Source organism: Chelonia mydas, chromosome 17 (assembly GCF_015237465.2).
Source record: "Chelonia mydas isolate rCheMyd1 chromosome 17, rCheMyd1.pri.v2, whole genome shotgun sequence".
Lineage (NCBI taxonomy): Eukaryota > Metazoa > Chordata > Testudines > Cheloniidae > Chelonia > Chelonia mydas.
Genome location: NC_051257.2, coordinates 10,091,304 through 10,108,951, shown reverse-complemented (window position 1 = coordinate 10,108,951; position 17,648 = coordinate 10,091,304). Strand labels below are relative to the sequence as shown.

Here is a 17,648-nt window from a genome sequence, read left to right as displayed (position 1 = left end):
GTATCAGGTGCGGCCAGGAGACCGTGGCAGGAGTCTGCCCTGTACTTTGTCTGCCGGATGCCCTTGATTGGAGGCAATTCATTTTGCTCACGAATGAATGCAATGCGCCAATTGGACGCAGAGACCTCCCCTCCTGGAAATATGCAGGGTTTTCTGTAGCCTGCAGTTTTCTGACCCTTGATAAAACGTTTCACTGGTTCATTGTGTTCATTTTAGGATTTTTGTTTCCTGACCCCAGTGCAGGTGGTTTTATTCGTCCATCCCTCTTCCTCCCCCCGTTATACTCCATGATTTTGCGCATCTCTGTACCGGGAGCGTGGGAAGGAAAAACCCTCTCCCAGTGGCACACTGACGGAGGAGCAGCCATCAGGGTTCACCGGGGGTAATGTGCCCTCCTCCTTCTCCAGTGCACTGTTCATGGCTGCTGGGGAAACTCCAAGGGTGGCTGGCCCTTTAAAGAAGACGCCGTCGGAGGCAGACGGAGCAGGGTGCCCATGTGGAGTTGCTCCATGCCTTGTTGTTTTCCAAGCGGATTGGCTCAGGACAGGATGACATATTTTAATAGGATGCAAACGCACTGCGGGGGGAGGACCAGGTGGAAAACCCGGCTACAGGATTATCCCTCCTCCTGCATCCCACAGAAAACTAACTTCCCTCCCTCATTCCCTTGCAATTAGACCTTATTAGACATCATTTAATTCAAAATAATAATACACTGGGATCACAGGGCTGTCTCTTCCTCTCTCTCACTCTGGGCAAAGCTTATCTGAAAGCAAGAGGCGTCCTTGCTCCCCAGGAATGAACAAAGTAAAAGGAACTGACACAGTGCAACTGAAAACAAGGCTGATGTCTTTGTAAAAAATAAATGCTGCAGAGTTTGTTTTTTCCTCAGCAGAAACACCTGAAGTAGCCTTAATCTGCATTTGTGCACAGTTGTGTACAAATGACACTTACCAGCCTGTGCTGCAAGGAGCAATCCTGTGGTGGCAACAAGGGGTCAACTAAATGATGGAAGAGGCCTTTTCCATCGCTATTTGTATACATAGTTTATTTAGCTTGTCCTGTATTATGCATGGAACCTCATTTGTATTCAGTAATATATACAGGCCTATATCAATATTTGTGATAACATTTTGTCTTGTTTCCATTTCCTTGTAAAATCCCATAATAAGTTAAATATTTGAAAAGTACATACTGATACGATGATACAGTACCCTTTCCCTTTCTAGGGACCTGGTTCTGCAAACTGATAGGTGGGTCCCTGTCCTGGCATAGGCCATCTTGCAGAATCAGTAACTGCAACGTTGTCATGTTTATCTGTTTTTATTAAAGATCTGTCATTTATATTGAGTTGTCTGGAGAGTTAATAGAGGTATTTCCAAATAATTCATGACATCTGCACAAAAATCAGAGTTCCAAGATCGGTTTGTGTTAATAAAATACCAGGTGACTGTTTAATTTGCGTAAGCTATTTAGGGCCTGGTTTTCAGTAGCGCTGAGCACCCGAAAGTCCAGATGAAGTCCACGCAAGCTGGAGGTACTCAACACCTCTGAAAAATCAGGTCCCAATAAATAATAATAATGACAGGCTAATTCGACTGGAAATGATGTGTGAGCAACAACACTGCAGTAGCAGTGGGTTGGGAAAGAGAACAGAAAGCAAAATGACCTAATTTTTTCCATCTATAATTATTATAATTCCCTGAATGACCCTTCAAAATCAGACCAAACCCGTCTAATTTATGGGACAGAGTCTTTTTGGATTAAGCTGTAGATAGTTTTTAAACTATCTCAAACAAGTCCAAGTTACAATAAAGTTCCATGAAGATATTGTCTATCTATGCCAGTCTGAATGGCAGATGACATTTTAAATGTCTCACTAAAATACACACTAGCAAAAATAAATCTGTCGAGAAAAGGAGACATTAAAAAAAACCCCAACATGGTTAAAACTGATCCCAAATAAGAGCTCTGGCAGATCTGCTCCCTCTGTGTAAAGAGGATTCACTCAAAACAGCAATGGTTAAACTCCACCCCTGCAAAATGGCATTGACGAGTTCCAGTCCAGTGACCTACAAAGATCCAGGCTGGGTTTTGTCTGCAGCTGTCTGTATAGTAGCTGAGGGCAGTGTTAGTCCTTTTTTCTTGTTGTGTTTCTGTTACATACTCATCGCCATCTTGTTGCAAACCCTTTTCTTGTCTGGAAGATTCGCAGGGGATCGGGGCGGGGGGTGGTTTGATTAGGCATTTTTACTTGGGAGAAGAAAAGGAGAAGGAACCCCCGGTTTGTTTGTTTTTTTTAAAGTCTCCAGGATTTTGGATCCTCCACTGAAAGGCAACCCAAGAGATGAGCATTGAGACGCTTTTGGAAGCGGCCAGATTTCTGGAATGGCAAGCCCAGCAACAACAGAAAACACGTGGTAAGGGGGGGGACAGCATGTAAAATCGGAATTAGAGCTGTTTAAAGACACAGGACACCATTTTCCAAAAGCTGGAAAAAAATATAGTCTTTATTTTTACAAGAAAGCAGCCTGATTTCCAGTCACCCGTCGCTGCACTGTGTGTTACTGACTGTGTCTTAGGCGGGTGGAGGAGGGTACACCGCTTTCAAAGCTGATTTTGTAAGAAAAAAGCATGGTTTCCAGTACATGATGTTCTGAATTAAAATAAATGTTTGCAAAGGGGCTTGGAGTTAAATCGGTCTCCCTTTAGCCTTTCCCGTCGCCTCTGAAGCAGGCAGTCTTAATTTTTGTTGGAGTTGAGCGTTTAGTAGCGATGTGCTGACACATGCCTGTAGGCGATCGGAAAGCCCTCTTTTTCGGGAGATTAACGCTGTCTCCCTTTTTCTCTCTCATTCATCCATATGTGTGTGCAATGTAGAGACTCTTATTCTTTGGATGGGAGTCTGCAAAATGCACTTTTTTTTTCTTTGCTGAAAGGGTGAAAACGATCATGTTCAAAAAGTCAAAGCAGTCGAAGCCTGTTTTTTTTTTTTTTTTGGTTCAAAACCTAAAGCGTTTTAATCATTATTATAGTGTGTCTGGGCTGGTGGGTTGGGAGGGGGTAGTTATGCGCCAAGATGACCCCCACCCCTCCCCGGCTGTCTTCACAGAACCTGCCTGCGATTTGCTTTGCGGTTGAATTCTTACAGTGGTCATTAATGTATGTAACGTGTACAGTTTTTTTTTTCCTTGTGGGGAAAATCTCCTCCTGTATTTCAGATCTTAGGGCGGTGGCAGTACTCCAGCAGAGCTGAGTGAGGGGAGGCTGCTTTTGCATAATGAAATGACATAGAGTGTCATATGATACACTCCACTGTTCCGCCTCCCTCCTTTTTTGTGTGTTCTGCCTTCCTGGAAATGTGCAGAGGGGAACCTTGGGTTGGTTCCCCCCCTCCCCAAGCCAGTGGTGTGATGGGGGTGGGTGGGGAGATCCGTGCTCTCGTGCGACCTTGATTCCATCTGTGGGGAAGGATCTGGGCCAAGGCAAAGGCAGGGCTGTAGCTTTCCTCTCCCATTTGGAATGTAGCGTGTTGCTGCGTTCCAAACTAGTTAGTTCCATTGGGGAGGATGACGTGTCAAGCCCCGCCCTCTACCACGTGCGCCGGGGACACTCCCTCTGGGGCTTCTGCTGGGTTGCTTCACAGCTGCACTTTCATTCTTACAACAGAGCGTGTGGTTGGGTGGGGGAAGGGCTTCTACCAGTCGGAGCTGGGGAGATCAGAAGTGCAGGGGGTTAAAGAATATTTCCCCCCTGCCTTCCCCCCCCACTGATCATCTGCTAATTAATGTTGGTGCAGGGCTTTGAAAATGTAAAGTGCAAAATATGTCTGTCAGTGCATCTTCTGATGCAGGAAGAACCAGTCCTCACCCCAAGGGGTTTATAGTCTAAACTGGATAAAAATAGGGCAGCAAGGACTATACTTCGGTATTTTCCCTCCAGCTCATCTCTCTCACACTCCCCCCCCCCCCACCATGTGATCTTCATCCTGCAGATAACAACGTGTGTATATGTTTTGATTATTTAATTTCTTATATTGTGGTGGCATCCATTGTGCTAGGCATGCCGAACGCACACAAAGGCAGACCCCGTCCCTAAGTGCATCAATCTGATCTAGCAATTCCCACTTGCTTGCAGGGAGGCTCCTTCAGTGTTTTTGATCAATTTTAATGATAGTTTTAAAATCGTCTTCCTGTGGCTGATGACGATTTTGTGTGTGTACATGTACAACTCTTCCTTTGTGGGGATATTTTTGGCTGAATGGGTGTGGAAATCTCATTCTAATTGAACTTCAGACCTGGGCCTACATCATGATGAGCATAGTCAAAACTGAACTCAGGGCCTTTACTGGCATTCATGATAGTGGATGCAGGAGGGTATGGGCAGGGTGAGACCTCCTGTATGAGGTAGTATAGGGCAGCTCCACTTCCGACCTGTCATTTTTAATCACATGGTAGAATAGTTGTAGATGCAGATGGTACTTGATGCTTGGCAAGAATGCCACCTTTCCTGATGGACCTCTGTATTCGTCATTGACCTTAACCCAGATATAATTCACTTCCTGTATAACAATGTGTGTAACCTTTTCAAAAGGAGAAGATCAAGTGTGTGTGTGTTGTTAGATTAGCAATGTATTAATTCAATTAGTGGCTTTCAGTTAATTATTCTCAAGCCAAGGTTCTTGAACATATTGCAGTAGAATTTTGGGATTCCCCTTTTTATTTATTCATTTTATGTGCATGTTCTCTAGGCTGCTGGAGCTCTAATGCAGCATTAGCTCAGTGACACTACTGTACCTGCTGCAAAAGCAAGAAGGAACAGTTCTCTTTGTGTGTCATTGCTGTGGGATGGAGCTGAAAATCTATTGTTTCACTGATGAGTCATGCAGGACATAGTGGATGTTGTGAAGAAAGGCAGCTTGGAGACATGAAAGGGCAGACAGCTTTCTGGTTAACTAAGAAGGGAAAATAGTCACTGTGGGCTTGTGAGCTAACATATCTTCTCCTCCCTGAGCAAGTGCTAACGTCATTGCTGAGGCCGGGAGTTGTACCTGCATCCTGGAGCAGTACAGTTTTAGGGTGAATTAAAAAATCCGTGTGTACATTTAAGTCAGTGATGGTTTACAGTCTCCATATTCAGACTTCCTCACTGGTTAGTTAGTGTTAATATTCTTAGCTGCACGCCAAATGCACTCTAGAAATAGAGGAGATTAAATATGTGAGACGTGGTGTCAGGCTGTGCCGTTCATTGCGCAAACCACCTCTCGAGAAGATGGTTATTTTTCAGGCACCCAGAAATGTGGGAGGCCAGTCTCAGAACAAGTAGAGGAATGGCCTCAGCTGTGGCTGGCAAAGTGAGTTCAGCATGACGCAACAAGTGAGGGTCACGAACACCCACAAGCAGGTGGCAGCGGCATGAGAGAGAAGGCACAAGGATGGCTCGGGTCAGCCAGGCTTGTGCACAGCTTGCTAGCTGCAGGGGACTTTTGTTAAAAATAGGCTTCCTGGCAGAACTGAGTTTGAGGAGGGGCTAGAGCAGGGTGAGGTGGCAAACCAAGCACAAAGGAAAAAGGCGCCAGGGTGTTTTCTTGAGTTTGTAGACCCTTCCGTGCAAGGATTGTCTCTTTTTTCCCCCTGCTTGTACAGCACTCAGCACAATGGCCCCGATTCTGAGTGGGCTCTTTGGATGCTACCATACTAGAAATATTTACTACTAGTGCTCTGAGAGGAGGTCTCAATGCTGGCAAAGTAGGGAGGGCGTGTGGCAGGGGAGAGTCGATGTGAAAGGAGACCAGGTCAGAGAAATGGGTAGTAACTGTCTGGTGTACAGCCTCAAAGGAGACAGCAAGTTGTATGGACTTGATATATGGGGCAAGAGGAAACAGTTGAGCAACTCAAAGGTGAGGGAGTGACATAGGTGAAGCGATGGGCAAGAAAAAATATTTGGGGCAACTGCAAACGTGTGGGGCTGACACTGGAATCAGGAAGACCCCGGAAGAGTGTCTGCCAGTGCTGTTGGGGTTTGATATTGCTCTAGCAGGGACAGACTGGAATGTACTGGCCTTGTGGGAAAGCGAAGCAGGAAGCTGCTCGGGAGCCCCAGCTGTCCAGGGCAAACTCCAAATTCATAGACCATGTTGCTCTCCCTCTCATTCCATTGCCGGAGAGGGAGAAAACTTTCTGCCACGGCTCCTTATGCATCCACCCAGCCATGGAACTGGATGGGAAGAAATCACTGCTCTCAGAGTCCCCCCTGCTAGAGTTTCTTTTTTTTTTTTTTTTTTTTTGGCGAGACTATCATGTTTCTAACATGGAACTGTTCATTTGACAGAGCTAGCAGGGTAAAGATCAGGGTGTCATTTGCTGTGCTGCTCTGGGGAAAGATCCAGACACCAGTTAATGCTTTAGAGCGTGGACTGTCATTTTCTGTGTATTTGTACAGCACTCGGCCCAATGGGCAAGCGACCTGTTGGCCTCCAGGCTCTTCCACAATATAAATGTTAAATGTAAAGGGGGAAGGAATTATTTTGGGGGAGGGGAAGATTAAAGTAAGGCTGGTCCTGGTTTTGGAGATCCCCGTACGTGGTAAGTGTGGCAGTCGTACTTTTCACTTCAGTATTTGTTACCCAGGGTTCCATACTGTCTGTGACTACCTACTGCACGGGGTACATCTCTTTGCTTCCCCCGTTCAATACAAGCCTTGTGCAATGTAAGAGCAAAGCAGCACGTTGATTCGCTGGCGAGAAGACGGTGGCTAGGGTACAGTATATGCTGTCTCAGGAAATCTACAGTTCAAACAGGAGACCTGAGTTCTGCACCTGGCTCTGTGACTTGTGCAGTATGAGTTTGGGCAAATGACTTTACTTCTCTGTGCTTCATGTGTGAAATGGGGCTATCAGTGCTGATATGCCTCCCAAGGGTGTTGTGAAGCGTAATTCACTAGTGTCTGTCAACTGCTTTGAGGTCCCTGGGCCGAGGGTGCTAAAGGGCAGAGAATTACGAAGTAGTATTAAAGCACTTGATCCTTCTTTGACCCAAATACGTAACACAAACTTGGGACCAGAGATACCAAGGGGGACAAATATTAATACAGTGTAAAGCATGTAGCTTTCTCTTTGACACAAAATTACAAAGGCGCCACTCTCACCCCTGGTAGTGAGAATGGAAGAGGCCAATGGACAGCCTACTGGGCGAGGCCTTTGGTTCAAGCACAGGGTGCCGATGCATTCAGCCAGTCCAGAAATCCAGATTGGCTGAACACTCGAGTTCTTTATAGCAGGAAGTGGAAGAATATTCCAAGGAGGTAGCGTGGCCAGTTTGAATTCTATCTAGGGCAGTGCACCCACCTGCAGAGGCTCAGTGACCTTCACCCATCTGGGCAGGCATGATGGTCGGACTGGTCTTGGCAGTGAGTCACGGTTGAGGAGGAAAAGATCTGCTTGAAAACAGAGGAAGCTGTAAGATCCAGTGAAGAGATCAATGGTTCTTCTGTTGTTCGACTTGCTGGGAGATCAGGCTAGCAGCTTCTATCACCAGCTGGTGTGTAATTTTTTTTCTCTCCAGATTGACCCTCTTAGTGGATTGCAGCTTGAGTGTTCTCAAACTTTGGGGATTACAGCAAGGAAGAACGACTGGGAAGGCTTCATTTGCTAAATAGTCATGAAATCACATTCTTAAGGGAGTCAGCTGATCTCTGCAGAAGTGTGAAGGAGATCTCTACCCCATATATTGCATTGAACAGTTGCTTAGGAGACCTCTGAAGCATCAAGAAAAGGCCAGTAGGATACCAGGCTTGATGGAATGAACTATGTGGTCTGAGTTGAGATGGCAAATCCTGTGTTTGTAGGACTGTCATGCCACTGTCAAATCTTGTGCATAAAACATTGTCAGTTTCACAGCAGAAACAGTACTAGCTCCTTAGCATCATGTCTCTTTGGTTTAATTGTGTATCTCAGAAAGCTGGTTTCCCCTGATCACACATGTGGCTTCCAAATGTTTTGTAAAGCTGGCTCAAGTATTTCCAGAATATTTCGTATCCGCAGAAGTTACACTGATGCCTTCGCTCTTGGCTGTTCTGCATTTTCTATCAGACATACGTGGCTTTTTGTTGCTCTTCCATCCTTTCAGATGTGAAGAAAAAACTAAACCAGGTAGGGGATTGTTTACCGTAACTGGTAACCTGGGTGTTCGACTCCTTCAGTTCTCTAACGACCCAGGTAAACTAGGACATTTACTGTGTTGGGGAATTGTGTTTATAACACAGTTTGGTCTTGCCTTCGGGGATGAGATAAAACCATGCCATTAGCCACGTTAACATTCCTCAGCAAAACCAAACAGTTTCTAATCCAGTTGGGAAACTACCTTGTTGTTACCCAGTGCCCCAAAATGGTAAATATTTTTCTATACGTGGGCTGTAATGCCTTGTCTGTTGATCAAACTGTGTTTAAAAATGGTTCTTACTAGAAAAGTGCTTGGGTGCTATGATATTTTAGTATGCCTCAGATACATGCTAACATGGTTTCAAATAGCAGCTTAAACAGGACCTAAATATGTTGTTAAGTGGTATACGACAGCACGGTGTAGATGAGGTAGGGACCTCTGGAGTGAACGCCAGTGCATACGGGATCTAAAAGTTGTACCATGATTAAAACAGGTGCCAAGTTTCTTTGCTAAAAGATGCGCCAGGGTCTGCAAAAGATGGCACAAGTGGGAAACTGCCATCTCCATTCAGGTTGGAGCACAGACTCTGTAACACATCAGAATATAATTAAGGGATTGTGTTTTAGAGGTGGGAACTGTGCATGTATTTTCTCTTTAAATGGACATTGTCCAGCAGCCCTCCATGAGTTGCATACACACACACACGCTTCATAAAATAAAAATATCTGCTTCTTTACTAGCATTTATTTTTGTCTTGATCTTTGTTGTTGTAGTGTTGCTCTTAATTGCCAGTTGCATGCACTGGATTGTTATTGTAGGGTTGCTCAAGATTGCCGCATGCCTCGTTTGCTGATGGGGAAGTTGAAACACAAAGAGGTGAATGGCCTAATTTTAGAAGTGCTGAGCTCCCCTGTTCCCAGTTGCAGGCACCCCCTGAAAATCAGCCTGTAAGTGACACGCCCAAGAGCACACTGTAAGTTGCTGGCACACTAAGCACAGAACCCAGGCATCTTGATTTCACGGTCTCCCACTCTAACCACTAGCCTTGCCACCTTCTTTGTCATTAGTCATGCTGCATGCAGCAGCTTGATTCTTTCCAGAGGTTAGACTCTGTGCTTCCCCAAAGAAGATGGTGGGGATTTTATTTTTTTCTTCCCTCAAAGGCTCCCAGTTCAATTGCATTGGAGCTCCACTGTGGTCAGGGAGGAGGTATGTGCCATAACGGGTGCATGGCAGGTGGACATAGTTCTGTTGATATAAACACTAGCTTGACTTGTATGAGTCTGCACAGGCCTGCTGAAACCACAGAATAAATTGACAGCGGGCTGGTTTCAAGAAAATAATTGCCTCTCATATCCCTGACCTATCTTGTTACTTTACCGTTTGATTAAATAGCTGTTGTGTTCACCCTTTTTCTTTTTTTAAACTTTATGATGAATGCAAACCTAGTACAGCATGTTAACGTGTACAGCTAATCAGGACAGGTGATCTGATGAGCAAAAGAGTATCTCTGCGTAGCTGGAATTTAAACCTTCTCTCAAGCTGGTGCTGTCTTCACAATTTGTTTGTGTTTGACACACTAAAAAGAAAGTATTTTGGATCATTGTCTAAGGAGATACGGTTGGTTAATGGGCTGAGCAGAAAAGAAACCAGAACCTGGCTTCTTCTCCTAGCTCTGCTGCTGTCTCCTTGTGTGGCCTTGGGGAAAGTCATTTAAATTCCACGGGTGATATCCTGACCCCGTGGAAGCAAATGCCATAACTCCCATTTGACTTCAATGGTGCCAGCTTTTCACCCAGCATGTTTGTTTCCCTATCTGTTAAATGGGGGTAATAGTATTTATCTACCTCACAGGATACTGTGCTGATAAATATCCTACATTTTGGATGGCCCCTGAAGTACATGAAAAGTTACATATGTACCTGGGGCCAGACTTTCCACTGGTATGAATCGGCGTAGCTTTGTTGAAGTCAGCAGATCTGAGCCTTAGTATTTTATACATGAGTGTTTGATGGATGCATATGCTGGGCTGCTATGAAAAACTCAGGAAAGGAAGGATACCATCTGCCTCCAACCCTCCCCCACACGTTTATAGCTTTTTCATAACACTTTGTGCATGGGGCTCTATAAATGCTTCAAACTTACCATTCTGCATAGACTGAATCTTGCTGTTCAGGATTTTGGGATTCCCCAGAATGAATTGCGAGTAAGTGCCTGCATAATTCCATCAGGAACATAGGAATTATCTTACCAGATCAGACAAGGAGTCCACCTAGCCCAATATCCCGTATTAACAGTAGTCTGTACTAGCAACTTCAGAAGAAGGTGTAAGAAATCTTGTGGTGGACAATTAGGAACCACCTGTCCATAGAGGAGGTAATTCTTAACCTTTGGCAGAAGATGGTTCGTTTATGCCCTGAGGGATAAAGGTTTAGAGTTCTTTTGTTTTTTAAGGTGTTTTCATCCATATAATGTCTAATCTATATTATTTTTAATCTCTTGGCCTCAGTGATATCGTTTCAGTGAATTGCACAGGTTAAGTGTGTGTGTATGCAAATTATGAGGGACTCCTGGACAATGCCCATTTAAAGAGCAAAAGGCTTTCCTTTGATAAGTTTTCAACTTGTTGCTTTTCAGTTCTGTCGAGTGTCCCCTTGTTTTTGTATTATAAAACAGAGTGAATAGGCGTTCCCAGTTTACTGTCTCTGGTCCATTTGTTAGTTTATGTACCTTTGACACATCCCCTGTGATTTCTCTGTCTAAAAGAAACAAGCCCACTCTCTCTTTGTACAGAAGCCTTTCCATTGCTCTCATAATCATCACCCATTTCTGAACCGCCTCTATTTCTACTCTCTCCTCTTGGGGTTAAGGGGAAGGAGCAGGGTTGAACAGAGCATTCAAGGACAGAGGTGTCAGGGGGTCATATAATGGAAAAATCTGTGACAGTCCCAGTCAAAGTGGGGCAGCTGTCTCTTCTAGTTCTTACCTATCCAGAGAGAGATCATCTGAGTTTGGCTTCTGAGTCCACACTCTCTTGCATTGACCATACTCCTCTGCTTGTTAGGAAAGCTGCTATAATTCTTCTGATGCTCTATTTTTATTTTTCCCTAATACAACATACAGGTCCCTACAAAACCAGGAATAACCTCGATGTGTTTCAGTGTTTGCATTAATCCGAGCACAATACTAGAATCTCTTGGCTTGCTACCCCTCCCCCCTTTCTGCTTTCTGAATCTTCCTCGTAAAACTAGCAGAATCTGATTTTAAAAAAGCAAAATATTTATCTGAGGGCACCCGGTGAAAGCCTACAAAGTGGCAGTAACCCCTTGGAAGGTGATGGATGGATGTGCCATGTGTTAGCGTAGTTGTGAGGTGCTCTGCATGGCACAGACTAAATCATGCTAGTAGCAGCTGTGTTTAAAGCTGCTAATGTGATTCTTGGTTTCCCTGGACTGTATGGGGAAGAAGTTTTGTGCATGTCTGAGAGTCCCGTTAGACCCATGTTATTGACTAACTAGAGGAGGCAATTTATTGAGCTTTGTCTGCACTAGGAAACTGTGTGGTTTCGTGGGTATGAAACCCACATCCCCTCTACCACTCCCAGCACCGTTCAAATAGGGTTGGAAAGTGTTGTCCAAAAGGGCCCATTTGAGTTTATCATCCATTACAGGATATCTAGGTTTTACCCCTTAGTTCATTCTTTCATCCAGCTATCCATCTAGTTTGTTAGAAATGCCTCTCTGGAACTCTAGGTAGCCTCTATAGTCTTTAAATACACCTGTGAGCATTCATATGGCTCAAGGTTCAGAAGTCTCTCCCATCACTACACAACTAAAATCATCTTTTGTCAACGGATTGCTACCCCATTCAAGCCACCCTTTGTGGAAACCTGGATATAGATAGGCCTTGCAGTTTTCCCCCACAGTCGGTAGATCCAGGTTCTGACGGACCAAATGAGGAAAGAATTCTACAGGCCAGGACCTCCTCCTGAAAATATCCTGCTACTAGCTATCCAGCTTGAAGTGTTCAAACAGGTTTGTGCACTGTTCCGGGTTAGCTTTTTTCTCTGAAAAATAACACTGGCCTTGTTGGCCGTGGAATCAGTGCCGGAAGCCCGCTTGCAACAATACGGCAGAATTTTAACTCTGATCTGGAGAGAGCTCTTGTCAGCGTGGCCGTAAGCAGACCACTTAGGCTCTTATCAAGTCAATTCCATGAGGAACAGGCAAGTTTTCAGCTTTCCTGAGCCGCTGATGGAAGATGCCACGGAGGTAAAGAGTTGCAGTGATGCTATTAATTGTGCCACAAGAGGACACGGCCCTGTTTTGCTAAGCAGATGCCTGGGCGCACCACCCAGTGTGACACCTGTTCCCTCTTTGATCCCGTTTATTAGAAATGACTGTGAAAAAACCCTTGCATGAAGATGAATATTGATGTTCTTGTGAACTAGGAGACAGCCTGGATGCTTGTTGCACCATGGGGAGCCCTTGATATCAAAGAAGCTGTGAAGGCCGGTGACTCCAATGCTTGGGTGCTGTCCCTTGATAAGTAGACGTCTTTACATTCTTAGCTGCTTCTCGTTTGCAAATATGAGAGTGGAAATTTCAAACGCACTCCATGTGCTCCCATTGACTTTAGTGCGAATAGAATTAGCCCAGTGCTAACTGCTTTTGCAAATCCCACTCTTGCAGCCTTTTGACCAGTAAGCTGTGATGAACTGTACTTCTGTAACTGGAATCTAATAAACCTGGTATTGCATGCTCTGTACTTAGTGTTGCATAAAATAGCATTTAAATATACCATTTAAAGAGACAGATGGTTAATACACAGTTCCAGCGCTGCCATGACTCAGTGTGACTTTGAGTAAGTCACTTAACCAGCCTGTGGCTTACTGTCCAGAATCTCTAAAACTGAAATATTAATTCACCTACCTGCCAGAAGCATCATGAGGCTTAATTCATCTACATATCTGAGATCCTTGGCTGGAAGTGGCGAGAGACGTGCTAAGGATTTTTGTTATAACAAGTCATTTTCTTATTTTCTTTTGAAATAAGTTTTATTAAAGTAAGCACAGATTTACAGTTAACATTTGACCTGCATATTTAAATAGTTTGTAGTTCCATTGGGTTTCTACAGGCTTTCTGATAGATCTCAAGCCATCCCAATTTGCAATTCACAGTCTCTCATGTGAGTGTTTGTTTAGAGAACATGGGACTGGATTCCATGAAAAGTCCCATCTTGCTGCGGGGTCTTGCATGGAAGCCATTCAGCTGACAAATAGCTTCTTATAAGAATAAACTGGTTTTCTGGGTATTCCTTCAAAAAAAGCAGCTGATGCCCAATAGAAAAAAAACTGAAAAAAACATCCTATTTAGAAACGACTAAGGGCCTATCATATGATGCAGTGCAGGCAGTAGTAAATCACGTGCCGTTTGTGGTTGTTCTGTCTGCTGAAGCCATAGTTTTACATTTTCGCATCTGGATTCTGTATACCGTTGTACCTTCCGCCGATTTCAGTCGGCCAGATGGTCCCTTGGTGCGCTCCAGGGAAAGGGGCTCGGTTATTCTACAGCCTTACCCTTTGAAGGCAGGGGCATTAGACCTTTTGTGTAAATTGTGTCATGACGGCTAACGGGGAAAAAATAAACCCTGATCTTTCCTTTTGGCTTCTTTTTCCTCTGAGTGGTTTTTCTCTTGGCAAGTAGGCACTAACATGTAAATAACACAAAAAAACACCCCACCCCAACCCAAAATGGGAGCGTAACAGACAAAGCTCTAGATCTGCTGCTTTGGGAAACTGCCAGCATTGGAGACCTGATGGCACAAGGGCCTGAAGCAGATCATCAGAAGCCATTTTGAGAGAGAAAGGGCTGCAAATATAAGTGTACTTAAGGATGAGTTTTGAAGCCAGGTGTGATGTTGTAACTTGAGTTCCTTCCAACTGTGCCTGGCCAGGAACCTCTCATGTTATCTGCGGGCCAGCGGCATCTCATTTGTCCAAGCCTCTTGTGTTAGACACCCCTGCTAAGCTTGAAGGGCATCTCTTTATTACCTGAAGACCAGCTTTGGCTCTGTCACTCTGGGGGTTCACATAACACCACTCTGAGGGTCTTATTTAGAAATCTCCCCTCCCAGGCTGAGGTAAGATCTCCCTAACAGAGTCCTTGGGAGAATAAGGTTAAACGATTTTCCCTTCTACCTGTGTTGAATTGAGTTCCCACCCCATCCTTGGTTTTGAATTTAAGGGCCCTATATCCAGTCAGGAATGAGATTCTATGTCAGCTGACTGTGTGCATCCTAAAACCCTAGAAACTGAAGCTGGAAGTTTCGTAGAACTTTGTCTGATCTCTTTTGAGATGTCAAATCCTTTGAAGTGTTCTATTTTTTTCCCCACTCAGCAATGCATAGGGACAATTAGATCCAGCTCTTGACCACCTGGACTTGAATTAGGGTTTTAGGAGTAGATTGGTGATTGTGGTGAGGGGAGGTATGCCCTGCCCAACAAGCTGTCCATCCCCCATAAAGTAAGGTAAAGTAAGTGTGCCCCTTCCTCTCACTTAGCAGCTTATAGGATCTTGCAGTCATTTCCTTCTCTGTTCATTTAGGTTGGGTTATGAGTGTTGCTTAGTTTTCCGAGAGGGTTTCAAATAAACATGTCATAGTGAAACCTCCAATAGCCTCTCTTAGTTGATGCTGCAGAAGGCCTTTCTTCGTAAAGACTGATTTGATTTGCTTACACAGATATGCTCATATTTCTTCTGACTGGGGAAACAGGGACTCAAGCTTTTTGGCGGTAGTAGTGCCTGGTGACTAATCTTCTTCACCTGAATTGTAATAGCAAACAGTACTTCAGTAGAAAGTTAGAAAGGATGGCTTTGTGGGGTGGGCATCAGCTAGGCATACCTACCCTTCCTAGAACCACACTTTCAAATCCCAGCAGGTTTGACTTCGTCCTTTAGAGTGTGGTAGTGTCCGAGCACAGGACTGGGAGCCAGGATCACCTGAGTTCTAGTCCTTGCTCTGCTGCCGACTCCCTCCATGGCTTTGGGCAAATGGCTTATCGTTGGCTGCCTTTCCCACAGCTGAAGCGTCACTGACTCCCACTTCGAAATCCTCTGGGGTTCAGCTGCTGCGGTGGAAAATAGCTGCTTCCTGGCTCTGTCCCTTTCTGTTCCCCAGAAATACACCACAGGGCTTCAGCAAAAGGGTTTCTGAAGGGCTCCAGGGTGGGAGACGATATCATGGATTGATAATAAATCAAAGCCCTGTCTCTTCTGGACTGACTTTAAAGATACCAGAGTACATTCGTAAGAGTGGTAATTTGTCTCAGGTCCCTTTTGCCAGTATTTCAGCTTTCCACCACTTTGGCAGACAGTGTCACACCTTAGAGGTGGATGCATTTCAGTGGCAATTTGCATACAAACAACTAGTGAAACATGGTACCATCCTTTGTGATGAAAGACTATCTTGGAAATACTGAGATATTGACTGTGATTTATTTTCACTTGAATAATACAGTATCAGTAGCCACATCTCCATGTGGAATGAGAACAGAGCATCTTGCTAGCAGCCTGGAATTTGAGTGAAGTATTTGGATCAGCAACAGCTGGGGAAACAATGATGGAGAAGAAACAGCTGGTACTTTTCCTGTGGGCACATTTTTGCTGTGTTAATGAAGGCCCAGCCCAACACTGGAGATATCTGTCAAACCACATCATACTAGAAAGATGTTGGTAAGGGTTCGGAGAAGAGCCATGAGAATGATTAAAGGATTAGAAAATATTCCTAAGAGTGGTAGACTCAAGGAGCTCAATCTAGTTAGCTACAAAGAGAAGGTTAAGGGGTGACTTGATCACAGTCTCTAAGTACCTGCGTGGGGATCAGATATTTGATAATGGGCTCTTCAGTCTAGCAGAAAAGGTAGAACATGATGAAATATCTAGAAGTTGAAGGTAGACAAATTCAAACTGGAAATAGGAAATAAGGCATACATTTTTAACAGTGAGAGTAATTAACCATTGGAACAATTTACCAAGGTCATGGTATATTCTCCATCACTAACAATTTTTAAATCAAGAGTGGTTATTTTTCTAAAATGTATGCTCTAGAAATTATTGGGGGAAGTTTGTGGCTTGTATTATACCGGAGGTCAGTCTAGATCACAATAGTTCCTTCTGGTCTTGGAATCTGTGACTCTATGACTGCAGAGACAAAGAATAGACGATAGAAAGCAGATGGGGGGGAAGGCGTTTGCATCTCTTATAGAGGAAGGAGTGAAGAGTGCGAGCCCCAGAGCCAGGAGAGTATAACCCCTGGCATTCAAGGTTTGCCTAAAGTGAGGCAGATGCCAAGTGCAGCTGGTCAGCACTCACCCTCATGCTATGCATGTGGCGGACGAGCTAGTGCCGAGTGCATGTGTGCTGTGTGGAGAATGTAGTTTGTGAGGATTGTGCCTGTATGTCATAATTCTGCATAAAAACGGTCACGGGTGAAAGGCCCATAGGAAAGTTTAAAGGCAAATTGAACCATAAGGTGTGTAGTTTTATCCCCATGTGTCTTGCGCCTGTCCTTTGCTTATTGAAAGGTCTCTTCCATTCGAACCAGTGCCTCCAGCCAAGACCAGATTTAGTATTTTGCTCTGATATAATGAAGGGTTTTTTTTTTTGAGACAGCATCCTCCTCAATCTCTCATTGCTCAGAAATTCCCCCCACCTCCTCCCCCTCCCAAAAAACAACCCTCCTTCAGCTTGCCACATGGACAGCATCAATCTTATGTTTGATTTGGTACTTTCCTGAAACTGGGATGCTCTTCCTCCCACATGAATCAGGCTCCTCAGTGCCCAGGCTGGAATTTTTGAGGATCCTAAGAGCTGCCTCTGTAAAATCAGATGACAGTATCCTGCCTTTCCTAGGGGGAATGGACTTGACCATCTAATAATACTTAGCTCCTATTTCATCCATCAGTTTCAAAGTGCTTTGAAGAGGAAGATAAATATAATTAGCCCCATGTTACTGATGGTAAAACGGAGGTGGAGTGATTTTGGCAAATGTCACAGAGCAGGTTGAAGGTAGAGCCAGGGATAGAATCTAGGTTTCTTGATTCCCACTTCAGTGCAGAATAAAGGGGTGAATGGTTGGGGTCAAGCCAGGTCGGAAAATAACTCAACCCCCTTGGGCGCAGGTTGGGTCAGGTGGGCTTGATTCCAGGTTAGGCTTAAAAACTAGGCCCGAGCAGAGCTCTAATCCAGTGCCCTATTCACTGTAATAGATCCTGACTTAATAGACTCTCATTACTATGATCCTTCTACATTTGAGAAATGGATGTTGAACAATCAACTGGAGAAGAGGGTGAAATACAGCTAAACAGAAGTATATTCAGTACAGATGGGAGGGAGCAGCTGGGGTCGGGTTTTGTCATTTTTATCTGAACTACCAAAACTCAGGAATGCATACCTCACTCCATCTCCTATTCACACCTGAATCCAGGCC

General features: G+C 44.5%; 1 protein-coding gene and 1 long non-coding RNA gene across 3 annotated transcripts in view; both read left to right on the top strand.

Annotated features, from left to right (window-relative positions):
- The first annotated feature begins 2,103 nt into the window (after nucleotides 1-2,103).
- Nucleotides 2,104-17,648, top strand: part of MNT (MAX network transcriptional repressor) — a 76,144-nt gene continuing 60,599 nt past the window's right edge. The window contains exon 1 of one of the 2 annotated variants that reach the window (XM_007057596.4): nucleotides 2,104-2,420. In XM_007057596.4, coding sequence (XP_007057658.2) covers nucleotides 2,348-2,420 — 73 coding nt within the window. In that variant the 5' untranslated portion in view covers nucleotides 2,104-2,347. The remainder of the gene's footprint in view (nucleotides 2,421-17,648) is intronic. The other variant, XM_037880363.2, reaches the window with a different exon arrangement.
- Nucleotides 2,433-16,879, top strand: LOC122463168. The gene is made up of 2 exons (XR_006286255.1): nucleotides 2,433-4,002; nucleotides 7,563-16,879. It is a non-coding gene; the product is annotated as an uncharacterized LOC122463168 (long non-coding RNA).